The 15,044-nt window shown below is 49.1% G+C and overlaps 2 protein-coding genes and 1 non-coding gene across 4 annotated transcripts; all 3 read right to left on the bottom strand.

The window, feature by feature from the left end:
- Nucleotides 1–60: 60 nt before the first annotated feature.
- On the bottom strand, nt 61–13,900 carry PTPN6 (protein tyrosine phosphatase non-receptor type 6). 2 transcript variants are annotated; one of them, XM_015872651.2, is made up of 16 exons: nt 13,238–13,900; nt 13,018–13,115; nt 8,390–8,512; nt 7,878–8,072; nt 5,537–5,759; nt 4,758–4,874; nt 4,521–4,634; nt 4,052–4,148; nt 3,568–3,647; nt 3,330–3,479; nt 3,095–3,226; nt 2,698–2,852; nt 2,317–2,384; nt 1,801–1,952; nt 875–972; nt 61–752 (listed from the first exon to the last, which is right to left on the bottom strand). In XM_015872651.2, exons 2-16 carry the CDS (start codon nt 13,029–13,031, stop codon nt 650–652), a joined length of 1,821 nt encoding a protein of 606 aa, XP_015728137.1. In that variant the 5' UTR covers nt 13,032–13,115; nt 13,238–13,900; the 3' UTR covers nt 61–649. The 2 variants fall into 2 exon arrangements, with proteins under 2 accessions (XP_015728137.1, XP_015728146.1); XM_015872660.2 differs by lacking the exons at nt 13,018–13,115; nt 13,238–13,900 and adding an exon at nt 8,778–9,148 and having other exon boundaries at nt 76–752.
- A 117-nt stretch (nt 13,901–14,017) lies between these two features.
- Nucleotides 14,018–14,871, bottom strand: C1H12orf57 (chromosome 1 C12orf57 homolog). The gene is made up of 3 exons (XM_015872674.2): nt 14,698–14,871; nt 14,438–14,614; nt 14,018–14,347 (listed from the first exon to the last, which is right to left on the bottom strand). The coding sequence occupies exons 1-3, from the start codon at nt 14,750–14,752 to the stop codon at nt 14,199–14,201; spliced, it is 381 nt and encodes a 126-aa protein (XP_015728160.1). The 5' UTR covers nt 14,753–14,871; the 3' UTR covers nt 14,018–14,198.
- Nucleotides 14,826–14,885, bottom strand: LOC116652803. Its single transcript, XR_004306022.1, has one exon. It is a non-coding gene; the product is annotated as a U7 small nuclear RNA (small nuclear RNA).
- Nucleotides 14,886–15,044: the final 159 nt, after the last annotated feature.

Raw genomic sequence — 15,044 nt, 5'->3', positions numbered from 1 at the left:
TTATTTGGTACAGGGGAAGGGGGAGCCGAGCTTTTATTTGATTGCAAGCACTGCAAAAGGTTTGGGTCAGCATTCAAACAAGTACACCTTTATTTACAAACAGAAGATAAAACAGCTGTCACACCAAAGACTGTCATATTTACAGCATTCAATTGTAGGATGGAAAAGAAATGATTGTAAAGAAGGCCAGGATAAAGAAAAGAGGAAGTTCCCTGTTGAATTACAGAGGGGCTAAGCTGAAATAGGCCAGAAATGCCAGATTTTAAGAGGTTTCAGGGAACGCTAAACAGGCTAAACTCAATGGAGCAGATAGAGCTTTACAGGAACTACATCTCCTTAACTCCTCAAGAAGAGGAACTGCTGGAGCAGCAGGGAGTTTGGGTGCCAGTGCACGAGGATCAAGGTAAGCTGTGCTTTTTCCTGTTAATTAATGAAGGGTAGCAGGAGTTGTCACAGGCTTGTACAGGCAAGGGATGCAGAAGTCGGTCAGCAAGCTAGAAAGCAGCCTGCTTCAGAGCTCTGAAAGATAGCATGGGAGAAGTGGGGAAGGCCTTCCAGTCCAAGAGACAGGAATGTGAGACATGGATGTGAGCTCCCATCCTGCACTCCGTGTTTAAAGCCCCCTTGGGGGGCTACCTGCAAACTGTGCTTATTTCTTCTTTAGTGAGCCCTTCAGCTTCTTCTCTGAGGACAACTGTTTCCGTACCTTGTCCTCCTTTTTACCCAGGTTTTCATAAATTGTCTCTTTCTGCCTGCAAGACCAGGAAGAAACAGGAGAAAGTGAGCAGAAGGAAAAGCTTAGCCAAGCCAGCAGGTAGAAAGGGCACTGCCAGAAGCAAGCATAGGTTAGACTCGGGCTTACACCAGCACTTACTTGGAGGATTTTCGTGAGACCTTGGCATGCATGTTCTTCACTGCAGGTGGGTAGGAGATGTTCCCGTACTCTGATTCATTTTGCTTGCCTTTCTGAGACTATGGGAGAGAAAACTCAAGCTGAGAAGAATGGAAGAAGCACGAGAGGAGGCATAATGGAAGAACTGGGGCTGTTTAATCATGCAGGTATCATGCTAGGATCTCAGTAGAGGTTGGTGGATTGTTAAAGTCCACAGGCTCTGTGCACTGCCCACAGGTGAGCAGCAGGGAATACGAGTGTATCTTTGTGCAGAAGGGACCAGAGGGGCAACGCATTTCTGGAGGCACTGACAAACCTCGCTGTTATGTGCTGGGTAAACAGTATTAAACAGCAGCAGGTAGTGAATGTTATCACAGGCTACTAAGAGAAAGGATGCTAGTATCAGCAAGTAAGGATCAAGGAACATTGGGATGTTGTTTAGAGGGATATGGTTTAGTGGGACTTATTGGTAATAGGTGAACAGTTGGACTGGATGATCTTTTAGGTCTTTTCCAACCTTGGTGATTCTGTGATTCTAAGAGAAAACCCTTTAAACAGAGGCTATGGAGACTACTACAAAACCAGGATGGGGAAGACAAAGACAAAGGGAGAGAACAAAATCTTTGCTTGTCTTAGTTTCAGCTTGTAACTAAACCACGCTACATAGGATGTAGTTGAAACAGTTGCATTAAAACTTACTACTGATTAGCGGTTCAGAAGAGTACTTGAGCTGCTGCTATTGTCCCCTGAATTGTAAAGGTTTGGGGAGAAGTCTCAAATCTTGGTTCATCATCATAGTCTATGTAGGTCCCAAAGCTCGCTTAACGTTTAGGAAATAGAGCACTTGTGCTCAGGGCCAACATTACGCAGGGCCTCAGTTCTCCTATCTGGAGAGCCCATTTTCTCACCTGGATAACCTCCAGCTTTTTCTTTGTTGTCTCTATGAACTGGCAGATGGCCATGTAAACAAACTTGTACTGGGCCTCTGTCTGCACCATGCCCGAGCGCTGCCTGCGTACCATCTGGATGGTCTTGGGGATGTCAATGTCACAGTCCAGCCCTACCAAGGGGGACCAGAAAAGCTTTTGATACATTTGCTGATCCCCTTCTCCCAATTCTCTTCCAAAAATGAGTGGAACACATTCAAGTTGTTTTCACCTCCCTTCACCCCTGCAGGGACCTCCCATCCCTTCTTCCTGCTCAGGGTCTTCCAAGCCTGGCCCTGGAGGAAGAGCTCAGGCTCAGGGAAGCCAAAAGCCAGGCTAAATGGGTACAGTTCAGAGAATCAGGAGCTGACATAGAACAAGGACAGCACAACTTTGTCAGGGCTGTGGCAGGCTCTCCTCCATTGAGACCTTTTGCTGCTGGCATTAAGCCCTGCTGGGTGGGCCAGTTTACTTCAAGACACAATGATGTCCTCTTACCCTTGGTGGAGATTGTTTCCACTATCATATCAATGACGATGATAGTCCCAGTGCGGCCAATCCCAGCACTGCAGGGAGAGGACAAGCAGAGATCAGAGCTGCCTGTACGGTTAAACCTACATCCACCCAGCCACCATGATCCTGGAACAGTCTGCAGCTGCTTCTAGGAAGGATGCAGCACTTGTAGCAGCTGTTCATCACTGCCACAGAATAATCAAGGATTCAACAGGCAGCGGAGTTTGGTTTGGGGACATTAAAAAGGAGTAAGAATTGTCAGTGGGTTCAAGTCCTAAGGAACAGCTAGTGCAGCAGGACAAAGACTTTACAACTTGCCTTATGGAAGAGATAGAGAATGATTTAAACCTCAGCCTTTGTACCAACCTGCAATGAACCAGAATAGGCCCCGCATGTGGAATGCTCTCCTGCTTCTGGTTTATTTGATCCAGGAAGCTCAGCACTCCTCCTGGCTCACTGGGGACACCATGGTCAGGCCAGCTCAGGTACTGGTACTGCCAGATCTCACGTACAGCCTCGCTCTGACAATAAAAACAGCTTACTGGTAAAACTGCAGCCCAGTCCTATCCCTGGCCACCGACCCAGGGGAAGCTGGGTCTTTAGCCAAAGGCTTAAGAGCACTCTTGGAGCGCTCCTTGGTGATTTCATCAGAGGTTGAGCCCAAAGCAGGTGGAACAATGCAACCCCAGCACACAGTAGTCCCCAGCCTTAGATATATAGTGACTTGTTAGAACCAGAACAGTCCCCGACCGGGCACACTCACGTTATTTATTGGACACAAACAGAGATGCCGGAGTTTGTATTCCAATGCGTCGTGCTCCACAACGTTCTCCACAAGGTAGGGACCATATTCTTTTGTGCTTCCTGCCTCTGGCCAGTAGGGCACACATTTATTCTGCGTGGACAAGAGGTAAAGTGGAGACAGGCAGAAGGCAGGAGAGAAAGAAAACAGCTATGACTGAAAGGGAAAAAAGGGCAGTTCCAAGACACCTTCTTACCCGTCCTTTTTCTACTTCCCGTGTGGTCATAACAATAATATGTGTGTTCTCCTGCCACACCATTTGCCAGAAGTCATTGACGGTGGTATCCAGACAACCCTGACTAGCGATGTAGGTCTTGGAGCACTCATCCGGACTGATCAGATTGTTCTGTGGAAAGGGAAAGATGAGGAATGCTGCAAGAACTGCTGCTCCGCTCTCCCACTTTGGGCATACGGCCATCTTTCAGTAATCTCACCTTTACGTAGTTGGCGTTGATATAGTCAGATCCAGGGATGTTTGGGTCCCTTCCTCGGAGGATGACTCTAGAGTGATCAACTAGGGGTGCAGTCAAGAATAAAGAGCAGTGAGACACCCTGTGCCCAGCCACACAAATCTCTCACTGACTCCTGCCACCTCATTCATGTTACCCAGTGTATGCAGCGTGCTCCTGATTTTAACCTCTCCTTCTCTGGGGTCAGAGTAATTTTAATGTGTGCTTCCAGTTCTCCCATGACAGACTGTCCCATTAGCTAGTCTGACGCTTTCCTCCCTCATTTCCTCCTTCAAGAGCATGTAAAGGCTGTGACCTTTTATCACCTTTTAAATCCCCTATGCTGCAGACTTCATAATCCATTCTGGAGGACAGAACAGGCTGAGGCAGGGCCAGAGGTGACTTGGACACCTCTTCATTGCCTGTCTCCATCTCTTTGCTCTTTTTACAGTGGAGGAGATAGACTCACAAGGCAAGATGTTCTTGTATCGATTCTTGCTCTTGTTTTCAGGTCTCTGACCCTCGTGACGGTCAAATAGTTGTTTGGCTTCCTGTTTTTGCAGGCTCTGAAAGGAAGAGAAAGTTAGGGCAAGATGACAGTGACGGCGTAGGTGGTCACTCAGAGGAACAGTGGTATCTCTAGGGGTACGTGGGCATGCTTGTCGAGGAATAGAGAGGTAAAAAGTTAACCTAGCCTTGAAAAGTCCAAAGTTCATGCTCTTACTGCTTCAGTGACTAGTTCTATCCATGAAAAAGTACATTTCTACCTCACTGGGTTCACTTAAAGATAATGCTTACTCCTGAGATCTAAACAGATTCATTTCAGAGACAAACTGACATTGAGTTGCAAGACTGCCTGAGAAATCGGTGATGGGTAGTTAAATAGTGCACAGGAGCTCCCCAAAAAGCCAGAGTAATATCCCCATGCTGCTTCTTACATCAAATTCCTCCCAGAATCCAGCCTTCGATGTTTCCTCAGATAAACTCTTCTTGTTGAGTTCATGCACTCTATTCTCAATGTCAGCAGCATTCACTCTTGTAGCATAGTAGGGCTGCGGATGGGAAAATACCTACTAAAGATCAAAGTCTCCTTTGTGGACAACAAGGAGCAAGAGAACAAACAAACAGCGAATCCCTCCAAAGGATCCTTGAGAAATAGAGGAAACAGAATTTACCTGCTTCAGGTATACAAAAGAGCCAGACACCTCTTCAATCCCCGTCTTCTTGAAGTGTTCCACAAGATCTGCCAAGCTGTCAAACTTCTCAGCGCCTCCAACTGTATAACGTCCATTCTAAATGGAGAAACAACACGTTACATCCCATAACGTTCCTGCATGCAAAGCTGGTAGTGCTCAGGAAGAAAGAGGAATCTGAGGTTCAAAGTCATAGGAATCACTTTGTGCCATCTAGAATAGAGTCACCAAGTGGCAGCTTGACAGCACTGAGTTCATGGTGGGCTGATTCCTTAGTGGATGGAAGCCTGGAGGAAATACTGCCTTCAATTCTCATTTAAGGCCTATTGCTCTTTGTCCTTGAAATATCCCTCCATTTCGTGCATAGCTTCAAATGAAAGAGAGAAGAGCTTGTTACAGAGAGGTGCAACATCCTCCAGACTAAGTCTGGAGACCTTGCCAATACCTCCATCTCCGCCAAGAGCTTTTAAGTCTGTTGATAAACTCAACATGAGATTGTGAATCTTCCTATCTCTTTCATTCGACTCCCTGTGCTGGAGTTCTCAGACACACCTCATCCTGTTTCCTTCAACGTCTGAGCACCCAGCACTGCCAATGGTCACCCAGTTCTACAAGAGAACATAAGGAACCTGCGAGGTGACAGCACTTTGATCCAAATTCATAAACAGTGCTCATCAAGATGACAGGGCTTTTGAGGAGATAGCAGAGATGACAGGTAGAAACATCTACTCCCTCCTCCTTTTGCTCTTCCACCCGCTCACCTCACACATGATCTTGATGTGGGTGACTTTGAGCCGGGCCCCAGAGGCACTGCTTGCTCCAGGTGGTGGAGCATCAGACCCAGGTTTAGGTTGGTCAGTCAGGACGGACAAGACAAAATCCCCAGGTTTGCTGAGGCTCTCCCGCACCAAGAAGGTCCATGGGGTGGCTTTGGCCTGGAGAAGTGATTCAGCTGCAGCACCTGACAGATGCCCATGGTACCACCTGAAAAAAAGAAGAGCAGAAGAGGTGGAGATGCTCGTGAGCTGCTCAGTGCCAGACAGCAACAGTGGGGAAGGAGGAAAAGGGGGATGAAGAAAGATGAGGGGAGAAATAGAGGAAGGAGGAAGGGAGGGATACCAACAGAGAAGTAAGATCTTGGGAAAATTAGGTGACACAGCAGTTAGAAAGCTGCCAAGAAAAGGAAAGGGCAAGGGCTGAGTGGAGCTAGAAGGGATCAAGGAGCAGAAGGTACAGTGGGAAATCACCAAATGTGATCCAGCCGTGTTGGACACAACAACACAGGTAAGCAATGCTTACCATTCCAGAAGGTGCTGAGGACATTACTGAGCTGCAAAGTAGGGAGACATGCAAATTGTACTAATTTGAGATGCTGTGAGATGTTCTGAATCATCCCACTCCTTCCAGTACCACCTTGCTTGTGTAGCTCTGCTGGATCTGGATATACCTGAGCCCAGGGGCTACCACAGCCCCTATGCCTGTGTGCTGAGTGCTTCCCACTTAGGTATCAGAGAGCAGATTGTGCCCTTCTCCAGCAAGGATGGTCTGGCTCAAACAGGCCCATCTGTGTCTGGGCCAGCTCTATCCTATTCCACAGAGCACCCAGCAACTGCAGCCACCTCCATTTTGGCCATCTCCCCAGTGAGCAGCATTTCAAAAGCAGGTAGTTCTTGCATCAGGCTGAATTGCAATGCCTCTTCCTGCTCTGCTCACTTCAGGTACTGCAATAAGCACCAGATATGCTCCACACATCACTGCACGCACTGCAGTCAAGGCCAGGCAGATGCTGAGTGTGGGCAGATCCATAGCAGCAGGTTTGCTGCCGACTGAGTAATGAGTGATGGAGGTCTGGAGCAGTAGTGGTATTAATGATGGACTTTGAATTGCTACAGCTCCTCCACTATCCCCAAGCATTAAAATAGTTCAGGAGCCTATGCCATAGTCACAGAAACAGGGCATTCGTTCACCCCTGTTCTGCTCAGCACAACACATTCCTCTACACATCACCTAAGGATCCTTTTGAGAGCAAGATGTCACAGTCAGTCACCATGCCTAAGCTAGCTGGGGCGAGCTTTCATTTCTATTGATCTTCACCCCATTCTCCGCAAGAAGTAGCTCGGGACTTCCATTGCATGGCAGTTATTAATTTCTGACGCTCTTCCCAAGTAAGTGTCCAGCCAACACCTGCCCTGGGGAACAGCTGACCGCCCTCTTGATCAAGAAAGGGGTCTGCGGGCCATTCCTCCACAGGAAGGAAGGAGTTAATGTGCCCTGTTCCCCCCTTCCCTCCCCCAGCACAGCCCAGCTCTTCAAACCCACGTGATGGAAAATCACTTGGGGAGAGAGTGAGAGGAGCTTTCGTAAGAGCTGGGGGGAGAAGTTTCCAACCGCAGGAGGAAGGGAGGAAGCTGAAGGGCCACAGCCCAACGGCCTTGAGTGGAGCGGACAGCCGGGACACAGGGGCAACACAGGGTGTACCAAGCTGCTTCTCAGCCAGCATTGCAGTTCCCTGTTCCCAGGTGCACGAGGAGGACCTGTCTGCACCCCAGGAAGCAGTGTGTCCCCATCCCAGAGCACAACATGACACTCCCCAAGCTGCATCAGCAAGCCTGAACACTTGATGCAAGGGCAAAACCACCTGATTTGGTTTAGGAACTTTGTGTCAGAGAGGTATGCAAAGTGGGGACAGGAAGGAGACTCAGCAGGCTGGGAATAGCAGGTGAATGTGGGCCCCACTCAGCCACATGAGTCAACCAGGACCAAATGAGCAGGTCTGGGGCAAGGCTGAGGGCTCCCACACACCAAGTCACCCCCACGTACCACTGAGGATACATAACTAACGCCACAACCCCTGCTTTTTATGAACAGTACAGAAATCACAAAGGCGACAAGAAACTGGAAGTATGAATAGATCCCCATCAAGTCTGCTCTGCTGTCAAGCTACATCCAGCTACTGCTGAGGATGGTGTCTCTGCAGAAACACAGGAGGATGCGGGAGCCAGGAGATGCATTTTGCAAGGTTCTCTCTAGAGATGTGGGCAAGGAAGAGAGAAGGGCATGAAACATCACCACAGCCATACCAATGCTTGGTTTTCTCCATACCTCTCTGTAGTGGGATCAGAACAGTTGAGCGGATATCGCAAGTCAATGATGGTTCCATCTTTGTCTTGCAGTGAGCCCTGCTGCTGCGTGTAGTACTGCACCAGCTCTGCAAGGGTGGCAAACTTCTCCCCTCCATACAGGTCATAGAAATCCCCAGTGTTCTGGATACGGATGTGGGTTACCTGATCACCAACCCTGAGGGATGAGGCACAGAGTAGACTGGTGAGATGGCTGAATAAAAACCAGAAAATGTGGAGCCCCTTCCTGCATCACCTCCTAACATGGAACTGCAGCAAACCATCCCAGTGGAAGGAGATGGCTGGAAGAAGAAGCTCTTGAGGAAAGTTAAGGCAGAGTCTAGAAGGGTCTGGATAGCTCAGGTCCTTTTACAGCTTGGATAGAAGTCAGAGGAATAAGGACAGGTTGAAGGAGAGACCGTAGGACAAATGAGGACCTAAGCATGTTGCACATGTAACCTTGGAAAGACAGCAGTTGAAGTCCAAATTACCTACCTAACTGAAAGGGAAAAATCCCCTTGATTCTTTCGACTGGGTCTGGCTAGAAAGCTCCCATGGACACCTCGTCCCTTCAGTAAGGCTTCAGCTTCCAGCCCACTCAGGTCACGATGAAACCACCTACAAAAGGAGATGAAAACAGAAACAAGTAAACATAAAATGCCAGGTACCACTGTTGTACAGTGAAGAATGGCTTCCAGTCATCTTCCTTAGGTAGACCTATGCAGATGACAGCCAGCAACAGCACAAGCACCCTTTGTACCCACCATTTTCCCAAGCCTATGAAGGATTACAGCTGAGATACAGCTATCAGTGTGATCCCCTCTGAGCTTGTTCCCCTGCCTACACACACACACACGCACACACACTTGTCAGACCCTCTTACCTCACCATTGTGAAGGGAAAAAAGAAGGGGAGGTCAAGTGGCTATCACCAAAGCAACTCAAAAAATACAGAGGAAAAGTCACTTTGCGCTGGTGAGAAAAGGGAAGTTGGAGATGAGCGATGGAGCAACCGATACTAAGTTGTTTCTGCTTCTCTTGGGAGCTGGCCATGTATCCCTCCTGCAGTCTACCGTCAGCCCATTCAGTGCCTCTCCATCACTGGTTCTGGATATGTGCCTTGATCTCCTGGCTCTCTGTGCGCTGCTGTAGTGCAGGGGTAGGAGCAGCCTGGTGCGCAGCTGAACGCACGCGGCTCCAGGAACAGGAAGCACTCTGAACCATCAGCTCCTCAGCCCCAAGCTGCTTTGCACACACTTCTGCTTCTCCTTTTGTGTCTTTCCTCCCCAGCCCCTTGTTATTCTCAGGCCCTTGCTTTTTTTTCTCTTTTTTTTTTTTCCACATCAGGTTTGGCTCTATAAGTGCTTTTAGGGACCCAGCTGTGGTCACAGATTTCAGTTCTGCAAGACCTCTGTTCTCCTTCTTTCCCGTGAGGTCGGTAAGAAACACAACTGCTCCCCACACCAAAGTCCTTGCAGTGGTACTAAGGTGACCACAGCTCCCTTAAGGTCATCCACACATCTGCAAGGGTAAAATGGGCAGCACATGCTGGTACACATTCAGCAATAAAGCAGCCTACAAATCATGACCACCTGCATGGTGCAATGCACCTGGCTCTGCAGGGCTCCTCTCAGCCATGCAGCTGAAACCTCCACCACCCCAATAGGCAGGTAAACATCCCATGTGCTCTAAGCAGCCAAAGGGGGAATCCGAGTAAAGCCAGGTGTGCAGAATTTAAGAGGCATAGGCCAGCACTCTAAGCACAGCTACCACACAGGGTAGCTGAGATGTGTGATGTCGGCAGCAGGAACAGCAAGAGATTTGTTCATTTCACACAGCAGCAGTTGCAGACTTCCCTACATACCACGACCAAGAAATCTTGCAAAGAACTGAACAGGCTGCTCACAATGGTCAAGACATACAGAAACTAACAGCAGAGGGAAGTACAGGAGACACAAATGGGGAAACTAAACTTCATTGCTAGAAAGACAGATCAGGCAACAAAAAAACAGCTTCTTTTAAAACACTTCCAGTTTCACACACAGACGATAAGATGGGATGTGGTAAGCTGCAGGAATCCAGCTGCACTGACTTAAAACTGATATTAAAAGAGGGAAACTTTAAAGGCACAGAGACTCAATGAAGGAAATGTTATACAACGAATATACTACCAACTAAAAGCACTGGTGTGTTACCAGAGGTGTTATACTCCTAGAACCAAAACACAGCATTATACCAGATGCTATGAAGGGAAAACCAACTCTAGATGGTTTCACACAGTGGCACAGGACATGGGTATATTTCCAGTCACTTGGTGGTTGTTGCATTTGTCATCACCCAGGAGTCAGTGCAGCACTGGCCACTTCTTTCTTCAGTAATATTTAAAGCTCATTGGATGGCCTTCACTTCTGCAAATTGCCTCAATGCAACTTCAGTAGCTTCTGCAACTCATCATGTAGGACTCCATACAGCAGCCTTCCACCTCTAATGCTTTCCCACAATACAACAGGACCCATCAGTGAACAAGTCATGTTGCTTTTCACACTCAGGTAGTGTATACATAGCAAATAGTACAATAGCTCAAGTTGGAAAGGACCCATAAGGATCATGGAGTCCAACTCCCGACTCCACACAAGACCACATGTCTGAAAACATCATCCAGATGCTTCTTAAGCCTCAGCAAACTCAGGACTGTGATCACTTCCCCAGGAGATTCTGTTTTGGGGCCCAATCACCCTCCACTGAAGAACCTTTTCCTGATATCCAGCCTGAACCTTTCCTGTTGCAGCTTCATGCCATTCCCTCAGGTTCTATCACTTGTCATCAGAGAGAGGAGATCCTCATGAGGAGCTGTAGGCCACGATGAGGTCTTCCCTCAGTCTCCTCTTCTCTTGGCTTAAAAAACCCAAGGACTTGAGCCATTTCTCATGTATCTTCCCCTCTAGACCTTCCACCATCTTAGTAAGCCTTCCTTTGGACACTCTCTAATAGTTTTAAGTCCTTTTTATACTGTGGCACCCAAAACTGAACACAATGATCAAAGTGAGGCAGCACCCAATTGCTCACCCATCACATTATGGTTTTGTCTAGCTGTATAGAAGACATTTTGTCCAGATACAGGATAATGTGAGAAACAGTATGAAAAGGCATCCCTCTGTCCCTCCAGAAATACAGGTGGGTTCTGCCCCTTTATGACTTGATGACATTAGGGTACACTGTGCACTGGTGTCCACTAGAGCCTTACACTCCCGTGGTACTAATGTGCCAGGCCGTCAAGTCCACATAGTCCAATAAAATGGATTGTCCCTTTCCTCCAGCTGGCTGGAGGCTGAAATCTTTTTGCATATCTTGCAGCTCACCCAAGGTTAGGGGTCAGATGTTACGCCTCCTTTATGAGTTCTCTCCCGCTGCTCCTCTCATTCTTGTTATGGCTCTGCTTCATCTGCTTCATCTTCACCTCCTTCTGTCTAAGCAGGAGTTTCTCTCCTTGCTAAATAAGCTGGCTGTTTTCTGCAGCCATTTTAAACTCTTGTGTATAGGGATAATTGATGTTGGCACTGGTTGGTTCTGTGAATGAGCTACAGGGCTTGTCACAGGGATTGGAGTGACCACAGGGCCTTTCGTAAGAGTCTGGGGCAACCACAGGGCCCATCAGAAGGGTTAGAGCAACCGCAGGGTCCGTCACAAAGACTGGAGCAATTCTAGGGCCTGTCACAGTGCTTGGAGTAACATCAGGAGTTGGAGCAGTCACAGGGTCTGTCACAGGAGTTGGAGGAGTTGCAGGGACCATTCATTGCACTGTCATCAGATTCGGAGGTATTTTCTCACCCTCAAGTGTGCTGAATAGTACTGACAAAGGCTCAGTAGGCTTTGGCCAGGCCTCAGCACACTGCAGTGACTTGTGTCTCTCTAGAATCCCAACAACCACCAGGATGTGCTGTTGTTCAGGATTCCACAGCTGTTCAGAGGTGAAGTTCCAAGACACCATGGGCCCCTATTGCCCTAGATATCCATACCACCCCACACTCCTTGTCATTCATACATATCCCACCTCAGAACGGAGCTCTTGGTGATATTCTTAAACAGTTAACAGTACTTAAAAGGCACTGAACTGCTGTTAAAAAGGACACTGAGAAACTGGGCCATCAGGACAATGAGGAGCTTGGGTTCACCACAGAAAATGAGAGCTAGGTTTGTTCAGTCTGGAGAAAAGACACTTGCTAAGGAATTTAACAGCAGTCTGAGACTATCTAAAATGGGGACTGGGGGGTTTAGAGATGATGGGAGTCACAACAGAGAGGACTAGAACAAGATCATCTTTAAGATCCCTTCCAACCCAAACCATTCTATGATCCTAAGAACATCATTTTACATATGCCTATATTGAATTTCAGCTCCTGATCAACTGCCTGTTATTCCACTATCATAAAGTCCTCCTGCAATCGTTGAGTCAGCTTCCATCCTATTATCCTGAATAACTTTCTAAAACCAGTTAATTGCCATTTCTAATTCTCAGCACTGCGACAGGCAGTCTTACGGTTCTGCCCAGAAGTACATAGCAGTGAAGGCCATCTGGTCCTAGGGAATGGGCATATGGACCATCACCCTATAACCTGCCAAAGTAGATGCTCTCTAAGGTTGTGTGACCATCTGACCAGGAGGTTCTATTCAGGCTAGTGCAAATTGCATTTCTTTACTCCATACCATTGCAGTCCTCAAAACAGAACACCCATTTATACTGATGGTAAAGACTGCAACAGAACATCCATTTATACTGATGGTAAAGACCGCATGCCCTGCTCTTCCATAAAGGAGAAATAAAACTGTAGCAATCGAAAATAGCTCAGATTCAAAAGGCCAACCCTCTGTCCAAAAACATTTTGAAATGCTGCATCTCCACAGCTTGCAGGATAATGGCAGTGGGTTGGGCATCACAAACTACTCGCTCATTATCCAAGCAAGGAGGAGCAATGGTAACAGCAATAACACCAAAGCTCTAGTCCTCCAGCACCTTGCTTAAGGCATATCTTTCCCATGTGTGCCCAATTCCTACTGCCAGTGTCTTTGTTACACACACACACAAAACTCTGTTTTCTTGCCTTATCTAACACACAGAGCACTCACCCACAGGATGGCATCGGGATCTTGACACGCAGATCCCCACTGCTGGGGTATGAACAGCAGCTGTTGGAGGAAGTACAACACCCCTAAACCAGGGGGTCCTACGGGAGGAAATAAAGCAAGGTTGGAAGCAGCAGGGGTGGACTTGAGCTCCGCTGCCATGGCTGGGTGATCATGGCAGGAAGGAGTGGCTGTTGGGTCTGTCGTGTGTCCCGTGACTCACCCGTGTCTGATCCACGCAGGCAGGATCCTGACTGAGCTCTGTTTGTTTCTGGGCAGAGTAAAGGTGGTAGCTCCAGGCTAGGCAAAAAGCAGGCCCCAGGCAGAGGGCTTGGTTTGCACCATTTGCAAAACACTTCCTGGGTTGTAGTTAATAAATAAGTAAAGGGGTGGGGAAAGGCCAGGCTGGCAGAGGTAGGTAGAAACGGAAGGGATGGACTGCTCTTCCTATTTCCTATCCACTCTGCTCACACCCTCACCGGCTACATTCCTACCTGGTTTGTAACCAAGGTGCAGAAGGCAAAACCCAACACAGCCCTCACAGCTCTAGCTTGTTCTCTCAGCCCGTGGTGGCTGGGAGCCCTTCTTGGCTCTCAATCCTTCCCAAAGATCCCAGTACCTCCATGGGCGACAGGCACACATACCAGAAGGCTAAAATGAGACATTTGTGAATTATTCCCAGTCCTTGCTACACCATGTTGCCACTCTTATAACAATGTCCGACAAGTCTGACCACACATTTAGACAGGAAACCAGAATACAGGCACAGAAGCTCATTGTAGGAGCATATGGGGAAGTGTATGAATTAGCAGCGCTGCCTTAGCTGCATTTAAACACTGGACAACATCTCAGGGACAGTGTTGTTTTGGGGAACATGTTGCCTGATACGTTTCAAACAACACATCTGTAAATACTTGTTCTTGCAAAGACATCTGCCCTGCATCAGGAAGGACCTATACCTGCATAGCAGCACCAGCTTACGTCCATTCATAATTCAACGAGGGCACTTTCAAGACGTCTTTTATTCACAGGCAAAAACAGAAACATGCACAAAGGGGCCAGTTCATCTCACGCCGTTATTTTCCTCGTTTAACTGCTCCGTTTCCCGTGGCCGGCTGAGCAGCAGCACAAACAGCCCCAGCCATAGGGGAAGGCTCAGGACGGAGCCCCGGGGATCACCGGCATCACGAGGCGGCCACCCCGCCGATAGCAGCCCCGTGCGGCGGCAGCGTCATGGGGGGCAGGAACAGAGCCTTCAGCTTGCCCGACATGCTGGCGATCTCCGGGTCCTGCGACTCGTAGGATTTGATCAGCCGGGCGAACTTCAGCACCCCTACGAAGGGAGGGAGGAGGTAGGGAGGGAGGGAATGAAGCCGGAGCCGGGCGGAACGAGCCCTGCCCCGATTCCGCCGGGCCCGCCCACCTTCGCCGTCGCTGCTGAAGCCGTAGGCCTTGATCACGTCCTGCTGGATCTGCGTGGCCACGGGCAGCAGGAACTGCAGCATCTTGCCCATGTCGTTACACGCGTTCTCCCGGGCCTCGTCCATGCGCTGCACGTTCTCAGGCGCCCCGAAGGCCTTGATCACCTCGGCCAGCACCACTGCGGTCACACACATCATCACAACAAGCACAACGGCAGCCAGCACCCACACACAACCCCAGCCCACACACAGCCCCGCTCACCCTTGGCCTGCTCGGCGCTAAGGGCCGGCGGTGCGGCCTGTGCGGAGGCCGCCATGAGGCCTAACGCTGCCCCTCACCACAAGGCACCTCCCACACACCAAGCGCCTCCCTATCATTGCACTGCACTGTGGGGCTTCCCGCGGGGCGGGAAACCTGCTGGACAAATACTAAAAGAGCTGAAATCACTGCCTCAATCCTCTTAGCGCGGGGGGGCACAAGGCACAGAGCTGCCCCTAGGTAAGGGTGAGTGGGCCCCGAGCGCCAGGCCGCCATCCGAGCGGGTCAAGGCTGCTCCACACACATCGCAGCCGCTCCGCGCTACGGGCCGCCGTAGTAACACACTGCAG

This window comes from Coturnix japonica, chromosome 1, assembly GCF_001577835.2.
Source record: "Coturnix japonica isolate 7356 chromosome 1, Coturnix japonica 2.1, whole genome shotgun sequence".
NCBI lineage: Eukaryota > Metazoa > Chordata > Aves > Galliformes > Phasianidae > Coturnix > Coturnix japonica.
The sequence above is the reverse complement of the archived record's forward strand: the minus strand, read 5'-3'. Positions and strand labels throughout refer to the sequence as shown.

What these genes read in the sequence shown, in the direction of transcription:
- C1H12orf57 (XM_015872674.2), bottom strand. Translation starts at nt 14,752, where the DNA reads ATGGCGGCCTCCGCACAGGCCGCACCGCCGGCCCTTAGCGCCGAGCAG. An exon ending in TAGCGCCGAGCAGGCCAAGG is followed by an intron (nt 14,615 to 14,697) that starts GTGAGCGGGGCT and finishes GTGTGACCGCAG; the next exon opens with TGGTGCTGGCCGAGGTGATC. An exon ending in CTTCAGCAGCGACGGCGAAG is followed by an intron (nt 14,348 to 14,437) that starts GTGGGCGGGCCC and finishes CTCCCTTCGTAG; the next exon opens with GGGTGCTGAAGTTCGCCCGG.
- PTPN6 (XM_015872651.2), bottom strand. An exon ending in GTTTGTGTCCAATAAATAAC is followed by an intron (nt 2,853 to 3,094) that starts GTGAGTGTGCCC and finishes TTTTATTGTCAG; the next exon opens with AGCGAGGCTGTACGTGAGAT. An exon ending in AAAAGCTGGAGGTTATCCAG is followed by an intron (nt 973 to 1,800) that starts GTGAGAAAATGG and finishes TCTCTCCCATAG; the next exon opens with TCTCAGAAAGGCAAGCAAAA.